This window comes from Octopus sinensis, linkage group LG3 (assembly GCF_006345805.1).
Source record: "Octopus sinensis linkage group LG3, ASM634580v1, whole genome shotgun sequence".
In the NCBI taxonomy this organism is placed as follows: domain Eukaryota; kingdom Metazoa; phylum Mollusca; class Cephalopoda; order Octopoda; family Octopodidae; genus Octopus; species Octopus sinensis.
In genome coordinates, this window is record NC_042999.1 from 15,367,342 (window position 1) to 15,386,017 (window position 18,676).

Sequence of the window (18,676 nt, forward strand, 5' to 3'; positions counted from 1 at the left end):
TCATTTTCAATATCAACATGACCAACACTTTGTCACCATAATATCACTTGTGATGCTTTCCAGGATAAACATTTACAATATCCCAGAGGAAAAACTTTCAAAGTTCCTCATATTTTAATTAGTATGCATCACTGTTTAGAAATGTGTGTATTAAGACACTTACGGAAATTTGGTGAAGCCTGTTGAGACAAAAAACATGTGTTAACAGCATCTCTGTCTCAGACAATCAGATTATCAGATGCTTCCCAATGATGAAGTCCAGTTGGCCAGAATCACGTGATATGGGGATTCTGGCACCCTTGGTCATCTACTATGATCAATGTGTGTGCCAGATATGTCTTTTACAAAGGAGTGGAAACGAACGACTTTGCTTGTATCACCAGGATACCTCTTTACAACCACCACATGATGTCAAGACAAGCAACACACACACACACACACACACTTAAGGCTTCTTTCAGTTCCTGTCTACCAAATCCACTCATAAGGCTTTGGTTGGCCCAGAGTTATAGTAGAAGACACTTGCCCAAGCTACCATGCAATGGGCTTGAACTTGAGATCTCATGGTTGGGAAGGCAGCTTCTCAATCACACAGCCACATCTATGGTTGTAAGAATGTAGATCCAAGAAGTATTATGAGAATGCAAAAACGAATTTATTTTAGATTACTGTGAACAGTTGTACCGTTTGCAAATGAAGCAGAATGAAATGTTAAAGGAAATTCAAAACCTAAGGTTGACATATGGGAAATATTGAAGTTGTGTACTTACCTGTGTACATATTTAAGACTGTGGAGGTAGTTTAGTCCATTGGCAACATCAGTAGCCATTTGGGTTAGCTTAAAGGGAGCAACGTCTTCGGCCTCAATAGTTTCTCGATCAACAAGACTCCGTCGAGACAATAAGTAAGTTTTTAGGTCACCTGTTACAAAAACAAACACATGTAAGCACTTTATATAATCATCATCTTTTAATTTCCATTTTCCAAGCTAGCATGGGTTGCACAGTTTGACAAGATCTGGCAAGTCACAGGGTGGCACTCAGCTCCACTGTCTTCTTTGGCACAGTTTTGTTTTTATGACTGGATGCCCTTCCTAACATCAACCACTCTACAGTACCTAAAGTAATTTCTTCACACTACTGGCACTAGTACCACAAAGATTATATATATAAATTGCTAATATAGGATGAAGTTTTTTTACAGGAAAAAAAAATTTCATCAAAAAAGTGGCAGCATATTAAATTACCTTTAAAGGTTAAAATTATAAACAACTTATAAACAAGGGCAAAAGAAAAAAATTCTAATGCCAATATGCTGATAACAGACTTTTAAATTGTCAATTTCCACATATTATTATACCCACTACAGAAATACGTTGTGCTGTAGTATTTCTGTAGTGGGTATATAATAATATGTGGAAATTGACGATTTAAAAGTCTGTTATCAGCATATTGGCATAGAAATAATTTTCTTTTGCCCTTGTTTATAAGTTGTATATATATAATTATAAAGAAACTTTTTGTATAAGTTTTTACCGATAATGGATTTTTCCATACCGAAGCTACTTGGTAAAATTTATTAATTATTAAATTAATAATTCTTTACCCTATATCTATAATGATAAATATATATATATATGTATAACTCTCCCTATGTATATATAGTGTATTGTTCTATGATGGTAAAATCAACAAAAAAAGTACTCCATCCGGTGAGAGATAAATATTATTTAATAAACCCAACATGCTTTTATGTGCTAATATTAGTTTCATGTGCTGAGAGCATGCCAGACAATATTTTTAAACATGTCTGGTGTCCTAGCACATTCATCAGTATGCAGCTGCTTGCTATGCTAGAAATAGCAGTGTTTAAATATCTCATTTTTTAACTTGTAAAGGGGTTTGTACAGTGATATATTTAGGTTGAGGTTTCAAGCCTTATTACATATTTTCAGTTTTTATTTTATTTTTATCTAAATATTGGTTTTAAAAATATCTGAACATTTTTTGCTCAGATCTCATAGTGCAAGCTCTGGTAGGATTGAACCTTGAATGTGTAGCCCCGTGAAGGACTGACATCCCATTGTGATCTTGTTTACTTATATGCCATAGAAACTGGATAACCAGCCCTATGAGCTTGAGGACTTGAAACCGGGTTTACTTACTATTACATCATATATTGAAGTTCTGTCAAGCTATGTGTATGAAAACAAGCCAACAGCAGTGTGAATATGAAGTTTGTTTTGTAACTAAAGTGGCTGTGAGTTTCATTTCACTGCATGGAACCTTGGGTTCTCCTGCAGCAGACTGCTTAAAATACTCTACCACAAGTGTAACAAGAAAGAGATCATATATATATATATTGATGGCTATGGATTGGTTTCTAGTATATTTATTTAATTTTGAGAAGCATAGGCCACTTGAGGCTTTTCTCTGCTGAGAAATCTAATTATTATCAAGAATGTAGTCTCTACAATATTGTCCAGAAGCTTATTCTAGGAGAGTATTTGTATACACACACACAAATATATATATATATGTATAACTCTCCCTATGTATATATAGTGTATTGTTCTATGATGGTAAAATCAACAAAAAAAGTACTCCATCCGGTGAGAGATAAATATTATTTAATAAACCCAACATGCTTTTATGTGCTAATATTAGTTTCATGTGCTGAGAGCATGCCAGACAATATTTTTAAACATGTCTGGTGTCCTAGCACATTCATCAGTATGCAGCTGCTTGCTATGCTAGAAATAGCAGTGTTTAAATATCTCATTTTTTTAACTTGTAAAGGGGTTTGTACAGTGATATATTTAGGTTGAGGTTTCAAGCCTTATTACATATTTTCAGTTTTTATTTTTATCTAAATATTGGTTTTAAAAATATCTGAACATTTTTTGCTCAGATCTCATAGTGCAAGCTCTGGGTAGGATTGAACCTTGAATGTGTAGCCCCGTGAAGGACTGACATCCCATTGTGATCTTGTTTACTTATACGCCATAGAAACTGGATAACCAGCCCTATGAGCTTGAGGACTTGAAACCGGGTTTACTTACTATTACATCATATATTGAAGTTCTGTCAAGCTATGTGTATGAAAACAAGCCAACAGCAGTGTGAATATGAAGTTTGTTTTGTAACTAAAGTGGCTGTGAGTTTCATTTCACTGCATGGAACCTTGGGTTCTCCTGCAGCAGACTGCTTAAAATACTCTACCACAAGTGTAACAAGAAAGAGATCATATATATATATATATTGATGGCTATGGATTGGTTTCTAGTATATTTATTTAATTTTGAGAAGCATAGAACAACACAGGCCACTTGAGGCTTTTCTCTGCTGAGAAATCTAATTATTATCAAGAATGTAGTCTCTACAATATTGTCCAGAAGCTTATTCTAGGAGAGTATTTGTATACACACACACAAATATATATATATCATCATCATCATCGTTTAACGTCTGTTTTCCGTGCTAGCATGGGTTGGACGGTTTGACCGGGGTCTGGGAAGCCAGGAGGCTGCACCAGGCTCCAGTCTGATATGGCAGTGTTTCTACAGCTGGATGCCCTTCCTAACGCCAACCACTCCGTGAGTGTAGTGGGTGCTTTTTATGTGCCACCAGCACAGGTGCCAGGGGAGGCTGGCAGCGGCCACGATCGGTTGGTACTTTTTACGTGCCACCGGCACAGAAGCCAGTCAAGGCAGTGCTGGCATCGGCCACGTTCGGATGGTGCTTTTTACGTGCCACCAGCACAGCAACATATATATATATTTGTGTGTGTGTGTATGTATGTATGTATCATTATCATCTTAATTTAATGTCCATTGTCTATGCTGGCATGGGCTGGATGGTTTGACCAGAGCTGGCAGTCTAGGGAGCTGCACCAGACTCCAGTCTGATTTGGCATTGTTTCTAAAGCTGGATGCCCTTCCTAGTACCAACCATTTTACAGCGTGTGCTGGGTGTTTTTATGTGGAACTGCATGGGTGCTTTTACATGGCACTATACATTTATTTTTACATGGTGCTACAGAGGCACTTTTATGTGACACCACATGGGCTCTTTACATGGCTCCACATGAGCATTTTTACATGGCTCCACATGGACGTTTTTATGTGGCACCACCACAAGTGCTTTACACCACTGGCAGGGTCAATCGTAACACTTCTGCTGTGAGGTACGGGTCTCTCTGAGTATGGTCAGGCACCAGGTATCTCGGTCCTTTGGAGGGTTCAGCTTCCTGGGGTCATTCTTCAGTACTTCATCCCAAGTCTTCCTGGGTCTCTCACTTCCACGTGTTCCATCCACTTTGAGACACAGCACTTCTTTATGGAGCTGTTGGCATCTTTCCATATCACATGACCAACCCAGTGCAATCTTCTCTCTTGCATGCAGCAACCAGTTCCTCTTATGCCTAAACTCTCTCAGAACACTGGCTGTCTGTCAAACATGTTCACCTACATTACATGTCCAGCAGAGTGTACTAGCCTCATTTCTTTCTAACCTTTGAATATATATATATATAGTTTTCAATTAGCAATAACCACACCTTGGATTTACCTCATTGGCCATGGTACCAGCTCTCTCTCTATATATATATAGCTATTGAACGTTAACTTACTCTTTTACTCGTTTCAGTCATTTGACTGTGGCCATGCTGGAGCACCACCTTTAGTGAAACAAATTGACCCCAGGACTTATTCTTAGTAAGCCCAGTACATATTCTATTGGGCTCTTTTGCCGAACTGCTAAGTTACGGGGATGTAAACACACCAGCATCGGTTGTCAAGTGATGTCAGGGGGACAAACACACACACACATATATAAACATACGACGGGCTTCTTTCAGTTTCCGTCTACTAAATCCACCCACAAGGCCTTGGTTGACCTAAGGCTATAGTAGAAGACACTTGCCAATGGTGCCATGCAGTGGGACTGAACCTGGAACTATGTGGTTGGTAAGCAATCAACTTACCACACAGCTATTTGTTTTCACTTTTCCAGAGAAAGAAAACATTTTTATGAACAGAGATAGCAACCTCCTAAAGCTTACATCACAATACACAGAGGGCTTCTATTTGAACACTCACCCTTCTAGAAATAGTGGCTAAATGTCCAACAAATCCCAACTGAATCATCATAGGAAATGATGTACTGTAAACAGATAAAGGAGGTGAAACCATCAAGGCTGACTCTGGGCTAAGCAACAAATATGTTATTCACTTTTGTTAACAGAATGATTATCTTCAGTTATTTATTTGCTCAGCCCACAATATTTAGAAAGTTTTGTTCCAGCCAGCCTCTTACACTCACATTTCTATCTTCCGTCTCTTTGTTTTGCTTCCTGAATCATATGTACTCCTTCATTTCTAGGATCTAGGGATCTTTAGAACTATGTAACTCATTTATATAAAATGTGGTTATTTGATTAAGAAGCTTGCTTTGCAACTGCATGGTTTCAGGTTCAGTCCCACTGTGCAACATTTTGGGGCAAGTGTCTTCTACTATAGCCTAAGGCTGACCACTGCCATGTGCATCGATGTGGTAGATGGAAAACTGTAGAAACCTTCAATGTGTGTGTGTGTGTGTGTGTGTGTCTTTGTGTTTGTTTACTCCCACCATCATTTGACAACTGGTGATGGTTTCTGTCCCAGGAACTTAGAATGAGTACCAAACTGAAATATAAGTACTAAGGTCAATTTGATTGATTATCATCATCATCATCATCATCGTTTAACGTCTGCTTTCCATGCTAGCATGGGTTTGACTGAGGGCTGGCGAACCAGATGGCTGCACCAGGCTCCAGTCTTGATCTGGCAGAGTTTCTACAGCTGGATGCCCTTCCTAACGCCAACCACTCCGAGAGTGTAGTGGGTGCTTTTATGTGCCACCGGCATGGGGGCCAGTCAGGCGGTACTGGCAACGACCTCACTCAATTTTTTTTTATTATATCCTTCAAAATTTCAAGGTAGTGCTCCAGAACAGCCCCAGTCCTGTAACTGAAACAAGTAAAAGATAAATAGTGTTTTTCTATTCTTGAACCTCTTTATTGAAAGTACCAATTTTATTTAGACTTTTGTTCTACTTCTGATAGTTCTAAACTATGACTTTCTTCCACAGATACAATGATTAGTAAAACAAAAGTCATCCAAAGAGTAACATCCAATCTCATTTTTGTTCAAAGTGTTTTTCGTTTTGGGTACACAAAACATTACAACAGTTTATTAATTTTTTTTGTTGTTTGATTTACCACTAAACTGATTTTCACCAATATTAAATTGAATAGATGAATTGACATTGGTATCAAATATGACTTGGTACATCCAAATTGCCTCTCTTAGAATGAAATAAGATTTAATATCAGCAATACAGAAGAGATTGAGTGTATTTCATTCTCACCAATTGTAGAATGAAATCAGTGTTAATATTTCAAGTGTTAGTCATCTCATTTGATCAAAATATTATATTTGCCATAAATTTAAATAATCATGAATGCTTGAACAAGATGTCATTGGAAACTAAATTATAATATAAGATTACACTATAATTTAATCAATCTTAACTTTATCTATAATAAAGGCCTTTCATTAAACACTTGAAGGCTGTACAATGTGTAATTAAAAGATAAAAATATCTGCTATTAAATTATTGATTTCTAACGTTGGTTCAAGTTCACAGACTTGTGTGGGAGGGTGCAGACAATTAAATAGAACTCAATACTTAACTGGTACTTATTTTATCTACCCTGGAAGGATGAAAGACAAAAATCAATATTGGTAGGATTTGAACTTAGAATGTGTAACAATATAACTAAATACCAATTCTGAAGTCGCAGAATAAGAGCAGATAAGATGTGACTTAATGTTGAAAGTCATACTGCTAGTGTTTGATAATAAAACTGTCTGGATTATAGAGAAGGAAATTAAAATTGCTTCGAGTCGGTGAAGATAATTTTGACAATGTATTGAAATGCCTAGCTGCAGTTGGAAAATAAGTGGAGATGTTTGAGATGTTTGCCTGCACACTAAATTGTTTCCAGCTGAGATAATGACAGAATCATTACACAGAGAGCATTCATACAAACATACACAATGAAAATATTAGGTATATATATTAAGTATATATATATATATTATATATAGAGATATAAAGTATATGATTTAACTTATTAAAATCATAATAATGTTTGAAGACAAATACATATATATATATATGTTGATATAGTTCAACAAATTTTACGTAAATGGGGTAGATTAGATATTAATATGGATAAGTTTTTTTTTCTTTATTCATGTAGCTATACAATTGTTTTATACAGAAAGGCAAAAAATTCATTTTGAGAATCTGAGTTGTCAAAAAGTAGTCGTCAGCAACTGAAAATTATAAAAAAGCTAAATAGACATTAGGATTACATAGGTATGGTGTTCTTACTCATTTTTATAATGTTAATGATCTTGGAGTCATGTCTATTTAAAACAAAACTAAGGGATAACACTTGGGTGTTGATATATATATTACTATTAAGGGTAACATTCTCTCTATAGATTAGTAGAAAGGAGTTAATTTAAAACTCCCATATATGAAGTAAAAACCTGGTGGGGCTGTATATTATGGAAAAGGACTACTGAAATAAAGAAATCCAGAATTTTGAAATACTGGGGATTAAGACTTATATTTAACTGTCAATAATCAATACAACTAAGTAATTAATTAGGAAAAATGTTTAATGGTAGTTATAACATTTTTTTTTGTGCTTATGTACTTCTATATACCCATCCATGCACACTATTGCCTATAATATATATATATATGTATATGCAGTTGTTAAATGTGCATTTTTGTATATGCATAAATCTATGTGCATGTTCTGCAGCCAGATATTTTTGCATGTATGTATCAAAGTATTTTGTGTATATATAAATTATACATTAGTATCTTGTTATGCTGCCCTCTATATATACAAATATCTATTATTTTATAAATCTTATAAATTATTTTTTATATATATATTATTTGAGTAACTATATTTTATTTTTATTAAATATGTATATAATATTTATAAACAATTTTTAAATATAATTCTTAAAATTTTTCTATGATATATGTCTTTATAATGTGCATTTGTAAACCTATATGGCCAATATACATCCAGGACTGTGTGTATATATATATATATATATATAAACATTATTTACGAACATATATCATTCAACCATGGTAGTGGTTGAATATATTCTTTGTCAATTGCAGCAGCTTCCAAGCTTCACCACTAATTCAGGTCTCAACTAAATTGCAAACTGTTAACAGTTTTAAAGAGGACACCACCTCATCTACTCTTTGGCATAAATAGTTTGAGATTTGGTTCAGTAGAAAAAAGTTACATCAAAATATCTGCGGCCTCAAGGGGGCAGTAAGGCACCTATTCACCTTAAATTAACATAAACGTTTTAATTTTAAAGTAAAAGTATACTTTCCTTAGGCTTAAAGGATAGGAAAATGAGTGAGGAATTCAGAGTTGTTAGTCGCATTGAACAAAAATTAGTAGAAGAAAAGTTATGGGGTGAAATACCACGAAATTTCATGTAAGTAAGGGAGTAACGCTTATGAATTATATTAAAGAATATATTGCTAAAATGAATGTTTACCTTCTAAGGTGGTGAGCTGGTAGAAACATTAGCATGCTGGGCGAAATGCTTAACAGTATTTTGCCTGTTTGTTTTGAGTTCAAATTCCACCGAGGTCGACTTTGCTTTCTATCCATTTCGGATCTATTCAATTTGATGTACAGATTATTTAATTAATTTTTTAAAAGTAAACACTTTGAAACTTCCGATACTGATACAATGTGTCACATACAACAGGGTTTACTCTTAACGTTTTTGACAAAATTTTGTAGTTTAGAAGTTATTTCGTCACAAGTTACAGAGCAACAATGGACAAATTAGTGTTTGATAAGAGCCAATATACAAAACTCTTACTTTTCACTTACTATTTAACTTCTACCAATGATATATATGCATATTATACATATATGTGTAAAAAGAAATCTCATCATACAATCAAACCAATGACAGAGCCTCTACCTGGTTGCTCGACATGCTAAAAATAGCAGCCAATGTATCCCCCTGCCCAGTATTTTATAAGGTCAAATCCTAACTTATCAATTGACACATTATTAATTATCTTATAACAGCAATGCCTGAAATAATCATGGATTACATGGAAAAATGTGAGCATGAACAGTCATCTTCTTAAGATTATAAACTTGAAAAAGTACAGTACAAGTTACTACACTTGTAAAAGTATAGGACAAGCTATTATTTCTAGTAAAGTAAAGAATAAGAAACTTTTTCTTTAAAATATTGCAGCTAAAATTAGAATTTGAATATTAAAAAATATTTTATTATAGTTTACAAATAACACTATACTTGTGTAAGTAGAATTTGGCTAATTTACTACCTTAAATGCAGAAAAAAGTGACTAATTAGCCAAACGTAAAAATTAGCTGAACAGTTTTGTACAATAAATTTAAAAGATGAGAACTGTAAAGAGTGATAAATTAGAAGAACTGGCATTCTTTACAGCAATATTTTAAGTAAAAAGTTTTGGATCTTTTCAGTTTGAACAGCAGTTTTTAACATAATTTGTAGGTAACTAAAACATTTTAAACTTCGTATACTGGTAGAATGTGTTTATAAAACATCATTTTCTCTTGGCTTTCTTGAGAAAATTCTGTAGTTTGTAACATATTTCGTCTTTAATTTCTTGCATTTCGGCAATTTTAACCAATCAATGACCGTCTATCATTTAATTATTAATATTATTATTAAATTTAAGTAAATTCTGTGCTGTATGAATATGTCCCCCATTTAAGAAACAGATTGGGTTTATTCCCCCACCCCTAACTAACCCTAAATCTAAAATAGATTTAAATGCAATAGATCGATACTAGGGTCATAATTATGGGTGACAATTTCATATGACACCGCTAGAAAAAATGGCAGTTTTTTCTAGCGGTGTCATATGAAATTGTCACCCATAATTATGACCCTAGAATCGATCTATTGCATTTCAATCTATTTTAGATTTAGGGTTAGTTAGGGGTGGGGGAAGGGTGTCTTTTTTCTTCACAAATGTAAATAAACCCAATCTGTTTCTTAAACGAGGGACATATTCATATGGCACAGAATGTTATTTACCTCAATGGACACCAGTGATTGGTTAAAATTGCCGAAATGCAAGAAATTAAAGACAAAATATGTTACAAACTACAGAATTTTCTCAAGAAAGCCAAGAGAAAATGATGTATTATAAACACATTCTACCAGTATACGAAGTTTAAAATTTTTTAGTTACCTACGAATTATGTTAAAAACTGCTGTTCAAACCGAAGGGATCCAAAGTTTCTTATTCTTTACTTTACTTGAAGTTAATAGTTTGTCCTATACTTTTACAGGTGTAATAACTTCTCCTGTACTTTTGCAGGTTTATAATCTTAAGAATATTACTTTCCATGCTCACATTTTTCCTTGTAATATACATTAGTCCGAGTATTCCATATATAAGGGTATTACTATGCTATTGATGTGTATGGGGTATTAGTATATACATTATTGTATGTGCAGGTATCTGACTGTTTTTGTTTGTAATTGTCCGTATATAATATATAAAAAAAAATACAAAATGGGACAAGAACGCAAAACATCCGGACAGTTAGGGGATACAATAATGGGACAACAAAACATCCAGGTAGACGATACAAAGAAAACAAGGACGAGTCATTCGAAGTTTTCTTTCCTCAGTCGAGTACCAGATTATCTTTGCAATTTCGGCTGATTATACTCGAGATTGCTCCAATCTGGCTGGCCCTTAGGAAAAACTAGGCCAAGAGCATTAGATTTCTTGGAAGAAAGCAGCGAATGTATACAAAAACAAGGACGGAAAAAAACGGACAATGTTACACTAATACAATAAAAATAATAACAGGGCATAACAACAGGTGTCTTTCGACTAAGGATGAATATATTTTTTCTTTTTTATTTGTTTCCAGTCATCTTGACTGTAGTCATGCTGGAGCACTGCCTTAAGTTGAACAAATTGACCCTAGGACTTATTCTTTGTAAGCCCAGAACTTAGTTGAACCGCTAAGTTACAGGGATGTAAACACAACAACATCGGTTGTAAAGCAATGGGGTGGGGGACAAACACACACACACACATATATATATACGACAGGCTTCTTTCAGTTTCCGTCTGCCAAATCTACTCACAAGGCTTTGGTTGGCCTGAGGCTATAGGAGAAACACTTGCCCAAGGTGCCACACAGTGGGACTGAACTCGGAACCATGTAGTTGGTAAGCAAGCAACTTACCACACAGCCAACCCTGTGCATACGTAGGTATTTATCAATGAATGTTTGTTTCCATATACATAAATCATTTATATATGCATATATGTTTGTACCGGTATGAACACACATAAACTTTTACATAAGAAGCTATGTATGACAATTTTTGCATCTACATATCTATTTACATATTTATTTTTTTACTATTATAGTAAATATGACTATTTTTTTCCCTGTCAGCTCCCCTACACTACTCATAATTCTGACTTTATTTTCTATTTTTCCCATCGATTATACACAACTCTTTTCAATATTATTAAATATAACTTTTCTATACCATTCCATAGAAGATTATATATGTTTTAGCAGCAGATAATATAAGTAATCTCCCACCCCAATATTGTTACTTTTTATTTTCTGATTTTAATTTTTTTTATTCTTATTTTATTAAATGTCTTTTAGTATCTACCTCTTAAAATATCCTACAAGTTTAACTACATTCTGTAATATTAAACTTATTTTTTATATAAAACATCATATCAATAAATTTTATATACCTCAAAACAATAATGATTACTATTAAACACTTTTTCTAATTAATTACTTAGCCGTATTGATTACTAACAGTTAAATATAAATCTTAGTCCCTAGTATTTCAAAATTCCAGATTTCTTTATTTCGGTAATCCTTTTCCATTAATATTCAGCCCCACAAGGTTTTTACTTCATGTATGGGAGTTTTAAATTAGCTCCTTTCTACTAATCTATAGAGAGAATGTTGGCACATTTTGAGTGTGGCTGTTGCCAGTACCACCTGACTGGCCCTCGTGCCAGTGGCACATAAAAGCACCCACTACACTCTCGGAGGGGTTGGTGTTAGGAAGGGCATCCAGCTGTAGAAACTCTGCCAGATCAGATTGGAGTCAGGTGCAGTGATCTGGTGCGTGTGTTGGTATATGTATGCACCTCTGTCTCCTTGTGTGTGCATGCGTGTGTGTGTGTGTGTGTGTGTGTTTTATGCAACTATGTACCATGTTTGTATGGATGGATGGATGTGCATCTCTATATGTGTGTGGATCCGTGTCTCCATATGTGTCCTTGTGTGGAGTAAAGTGTGTGTGTGTATATTGTCATGTGTTTCAGTCTCCATTTGCGTATGTGTGCTGGTCTGTTCTTATAACCTATGTACCTATCTGTCTGCATGTTGATTTGTTTATTTTCATATCCATATGCTTACATACAAAAAAAAAATAAAATAAAATAAAATACATGTGCATACACCCCCACACACACACATCTACCTACCATTATTACTGATCACTGCTATCATGTTTGTATTCATTTTGTGACAATTCTGTGGCACAAGTATTTTTGACTTCTATTTTTAGCGATGCAGGTGATAAAGTGTAGTATCCTTGTATGTGTGGTATATATATATATATATATACATATATATATATTTGTTATTATTAATTTAGCCTGTACAGCTGGTATAAGTTGCCAATAGCGATGGTATTTTGATAGTACTATCACTTTCATATTTAATTATATATATATATATATATATATAAATGTGGAAGCAAGGATTAGAATTGAAGGGCCTTAGAGTCAACCTAGTTAAAACCAAAGTCTTAATAAGTAGGGAGGCAGACAAACCACAAATCCCTTCAGGTAGATGGTCCTGCTCGATTGGTAGAAGAAGGCGAAGATAGAAACTCCATAAGATGTACCCAGTGTAAGCTATAGACACATAAGCGGTGCAGCAATATCAAAGGAAGGCTAACTGGGAAGATAGTTTTTATATGCAGCAAATGCTCAGAAGCAATAAACACTACAAATGTGCACAGAACAGCTTCTGTCACATTTCAGGGTGAAAAACTAAAGTAGTTGATAGCTTCTGTTACCTAGGTGACCAAGTCAGTAGCGGGGGTGGATGCTCTGAAAGTGTAGCTGCTAGAATAAGAATAGCCTGGGCAAAGTTCAGAGAGCTCCTACCTCTGCTGGTGACAAAAGGTCTCTCACTCAGAATAAAAGGTAGACTGTATAACGCATGTGTACAAACAGCCATGCTACATGGCAATGAAACATGGGCTGTGACTGCTGAGGACATGTGTAAGTTTGCAAGGAATGAAGCCTGTATGCTTCACTGGATGTGTAATGTCTGTGCATACATGACAGAGTGCAAGTGCCCTGAGAGAAAAGCTGGACTTAAGAAGCATCAGATGTGGTGTGCAAGAGAGATGACTGCACTGGTATGGTCATGTGTTGCAAATGGATGAGGACAGCTGTGTGAAAAAGTGTCACACCCTAGCAGTTGAGGGAACCTGTAGAAGAGGTAGACCCATGAAGACTTGGGATGAAGTGGTGAAGCACAACCTTTGAACATTGGGCCTCACTCAATGACTAGCAACAGAGACCTTTGGAGATATGCTGTGCTTGAGAAGACCCAGCAAGCCAAGTGAGACCATAACCCATGGCCTATGCCAGTGGTGTATAACCAGCCCACTTATGAGTATCCCTCACTCATTGGACAATAAACTTTGCTTGTGAGGACCTGTTGAGGTAAGTGATATCAAAATCGCTGATTATGGCTGATGACAGTACTGTGTGATCGTTGCCAGCGTTACCTTACTGGCACATGTACCGGTGGCATGTGAAAAACAACATTCGAGTGTGGTCGTTGTCAGTGCTGCCAGACTGGCTCCTGTGCTGGTGGCATGTAAAAGCACACACTACACTCTCGGAGTGGTTGGCATTAGGAAGGGCATCCAGCTGTAGAAACTTTGCCAGATCAGATTGGAGCCTGGTGCAGCAATCTGGCTCACCAGTCCTCAAACCGTCCAACCCATGCCAACATGGAAAGTGGATGTTAAACAACGATGATGATGATACATAGATTATACAAGGTTGAGGAAAACATTCATGTACCGTGTTAAGCATTATTTTAACATGGCATTATTTTAAAAGTAATACTGTGTTAAAATAATGCTTAACACGGCACACAAACTTTTTCCTCAACCTAATATTATAGATTTGTATACATATATGCCAGCATGTATGTATACATACATACATGCTTTGTATCAGTGTATTTTCTCTGAAGGCAAAGGAATATTGTGAGAGAGAAAATTCCTCTTGGATATGAACTTTCTCATCAGCAAGAGAAAGATTCATAAATAAAAATCATTCTCCAGTTGCTTAATTATCCAATTATTTGTTAAGTATTTTTGATTTTTAGTACGTTTAAATATTTGTTGTGCAAGATTTTTTATGTGATGTCGTGTGTTGAAACAGATATTGTTATATTTCGGAATGGTCATTTTGCCAGTTTAGCCAATAAAAACACACGCACTATATATTTGGTGTTACTTTGCTTCAGTGTTATTTATTTTTAACATTAATCTTAATCTTATTTCGGCCAGAGTTCTTTCGTCACACTCCTGTGACCGCATCAGTGGTCCTTTGTTTGGCCGAAATAAGATCAAGATTAATGTAAAAAATAAATAACACTGAAGCAAAATAACACCAAATATATAGTGCATGTGTTTTTATTGGCTAAACTGGCAAAATGACCATTCCAAAATATAACAATATTTTTGTTATGGATTAAACTGAGGAAAATGGGCAACACCTGTGACCATATTGAAGGTTTTCTGAGGCTTGGGAGTGTAAGGAGTAAAGTTATCTCCAGTCCCCAAGCCTGGTCAGATTGCCTGTAATAGAGTGAACATGGCTATTATAGGCACCAAAGGGTCAGGTGATGGTAATGTTAAAGAGGGTAATGGATTAAGTCAACCACCTAATTAGTCTGAGAATGAAAGCAACACCTATAACCTACTTATCTTCCTGACATAGGAATTAAATAACCAGATGTTTGTACAATTGATACTGAGTGTAACTTAGTGTAGGTTTTTAGCTGAAGGCAAATTATAGGCAATGCGGGACTCTGAAAGGTTGTTTTAACGAGAGAGATGAAACAAAGTATTTAATAACGGCTCTGGAAGATGAGACAGTAGAAGGAGAGAAAGAAAGAGAAATGAAAGCATCAAATTGGTTTAGGTGACATGACAGAGAGTTATAAAGATCAAAAGAATAGAGACCATTGTAGTAGTGGAAGAATATTTAAAGAAAGGAAGCAACTTATAGGTGAATAGGATTTTAGAGCGGGTTCATGATCTGTGAGTTTGTCTATGAAATGGATGCTTCATTGTATTACTATATTGTATTTGTTATTAGGTATAAGGTTTCAAATCTAAAAGGATGGGTGTGTTGTGATGTTCATATTTTCCCATTATTATTGGCAACATAATCAAAATGTAATTGTGACAACTATGTCGTATGTCTAATGAGTTTATCAAGAAAATAATTTCCTAAATTTAAAACTGATTTTCCAAGGAAAAAAGTTCGTCTTAACCAAATTTTTAGTTAATATAGGTAAAAGAAACTAGCTCCAACTCGTCTTCCATCATTGAATTGGCTCACTAAGAACTTACCATTTAATATGTATCAATATTGGTACCTCTTATAGACTCAAAGAAACTGAAATTAAATTGCTTGACTTTCCATATGGGTAGATATGAAATATAAACATTAAATGAAGCATATATTTCATAGTTTATAATCTCATAAAACTGAACAAAAATTTTGTACATTTTTAGTTTCAAAAATGTATATATTTTTTTACTTGATGGATATTTTCATAAAAATAAAAATAGTAAAATTGGCAAAAGTAGTTAAACTGATTCCTAGTTCTTTCCAGACTCTTGCTTTAAAACGTTTGTTGAGAGATACACACAATTAATTTCTGGCATTTTCTTGATGGTTGAATATTATTGAATCTATTCGCTAGATGTTTTTTCATGCAGTAAAATATAATTTCATTTTTTTTTTCTCTCCACAAAATTATTACTAAAATGTTAAAAACTAATAAAATAACAATAAAACAATCTTCTTAGATAATCTGTTGAATGAAATATTGAGAGAGAGGGAGAGAGATAAACTGATAAAAATGTTATTTGAGAGATGAGGAAGAAATAGAAAACTACAAAGTGTAATTAGATATTTGACACACTGATTTAATAAATACACACCGTGATGGTTAGTGTTTTAACTTGAGATTCATTGTATGGATATTTAAAGAGTTTAACATTTACTTGAACAGCAAAAAACGTCTGCTAAATTCTTGCTGTAATCAGCTTAGTTTGAATACAAATAGTCACTGAATAAAAGAAATTTCAAGAATTTGAACTGAATGGCGACTGCTTAAAATATATATAAATGATGTCAGTAAAAATGCGATACAGAAGGTTGCTGCTAATCACTCACCATGTAACATAAATTCCATTATTGTGTAGATAGGCTCCCCTTGGGTGCATACTCCAAGTAACTGGACAATATTAGGATGGTTGAATCTTTTCATCATTTCTGCTTCACTCAAGAAATCAAGCTTTGGAGGCAAAAATAAATTTTGTAAAACAAGATTAATCAATATATGATTTCCAATATAGTGAAGGAATGTATGAAGAGAAGGTTAGAAATCAATCTTTATACGCAGAATGGTATGAGTAAGGAATTCAATAAAATATAAAAATTTGATTGAAGGGTTGACAACATCAACAAGAACAACAACAACCACCAAGTCATTTGTAGGTGACTGTTTAACATCATTTTAAATAATGTCCTAGGAAAAAGAAAACAAAAAGGTTTTAAATTTTTAAATTTCATATTCAGATTTCCATGCTAGCATTAGTTGGGTAATACAGAAATCATAAATTTCTAATACAAGCTTAAAAGAAAATAATGGACACGATTCTTAATGCTGATCTCAAACTATAACACAGATTGAATCTGTAATAGTTTATTATTCACTTGAATAATTATTTTAATGTTTTGTAAATCAGTTTTTGCAAGAGAAGATTGGCATCGTAAAATTGATCAAAATAAACCAAGAGAATTAATAGCAATGTGTAGTATTATGGTTGGCTGTGTATGTGGGTGTGCTGGTGAAATAGGAGTAGCATACAGTAACTGAAAAGTCTTAACACAAAAATCAAGATGGAGTAGAGTAGAAAAGAGTAAAAAAAAAAAATGGAATAAAAATAATTCTTTTTTGAATTTTAATTAATTGAAATTAGGGTAAACTATCTACACAGGAAAGCAATTAGGAGATACTTTAAAACAGAAACTGCAATTATGTAACTAGGCTGTTATCTGAAATTAAATTACTTCCTTTGATATATATTTTGTCAATGATTTCTCAATGTACAGAGGTGTGGTGATTGAGGGGTGGGCTGAATATTAAGACTCTACACAACGGAGAAATTTATGATTTCACATCTTGCAATGAGACTTGGAGAAAGGAAAAGCACATAATTTGAACATTTCTGAATAAAAAATAAAAAGGTGAAAAAAACCCCAAAAAACTATCAGTTTATCAATTAGCTGTTGCTACTAAAGATCTTTTACAAGAGGAAAACTTTACTATTAATTCATACGAATATCTTGGTATCTAACATGTTTGTCATGAATAAACTTCTGAGAAATATACTGTCTATGACATCCAGTAAAAGCCTAAACACATGAAATAATAAGCATTCTGATACGTATTTCTTTATTACCCACAAGGGGCTAAACACAGAGGGGACAAACAAGGACAGGCAAAGAAATTAAGTTGATTACATCGACCCCAGTGCGTAACTGGTACTTTATTTATCGACCCTGAAAGGATGAAAGGCAAAGTTTACCTCGGCGGAATTTGAGCTCAGAATGTAGTGGCAGACGATATATCTATTTCTTTATTGCCCACAAGGGGCTAAACACAGAGGGGACAAACAAGGACAGGCAAAGAAATTAAGTTGATTACATCGACCCCAGTGCGTAACTGGTACTTTATTTATCGACCCTGAAAGGATGAAAGGCAAAGTTTACCTCGGCGGAATTTGAGCTCAGAATGTAGTGGCAGACGATATATCTATTTCTTTATTGCCCACAAGGGGCTAAACACAGAGGGGACAAACAAGGACAGGCAAAGAAATTAAGTTGATTAATCGACCCCAGTGCGTAACTGGTACTTTATTTATCGACCCTGAAAGGATGAAAGGCAAAGTTTACCTCGGCGGAATTTGAGCTCAGAATGTAGTGGCAGACGATATATCTATTTCTTTATTGCCCACAAGGGGCTAAACACAGAGGGGACAAACAAGGACAGGCAAAGAAATTAAGTTGATTACATCGACCCCAGTGCGTAACTGGTACTTTATGTATCGACCCTGAAAGGATGAAAGGCAAAGTTTACCTCGGCGGAATTTGAGCTCAGAATGTAG

The 18,676-nt window shown here is 34.6% G+C and overlaps 1 protein-coding gene across 3 annotated transcripts in view; it reads right to left on the minus strand.

Moving 5' to 3' along the window:
• Window positions 1–18,676, minus strand: part of LOC115209184 — a 662,850-nt gene that overhangs the window by 28,519 nt on the left and 615,655 nt on the right. For all 3 annotated transcript variants that reach the window (XM_036500873.1, XM_036500871.1, XM_029777425.2), the window contains 2 exons: window positions 16,680–16,800; window positions 771–921 (listed from right to left, as the gene is read on the minus strand). In XM_036500873.1, the coding sequence (XP_036356766.1) occupies window positions 771–921; window positions 16,680–16,800 (272 nt within the window). The remainder of the gene's footprint in view (window positions 1–770; window positions 922–16,679; window positions 16,801–18,676) is intronic.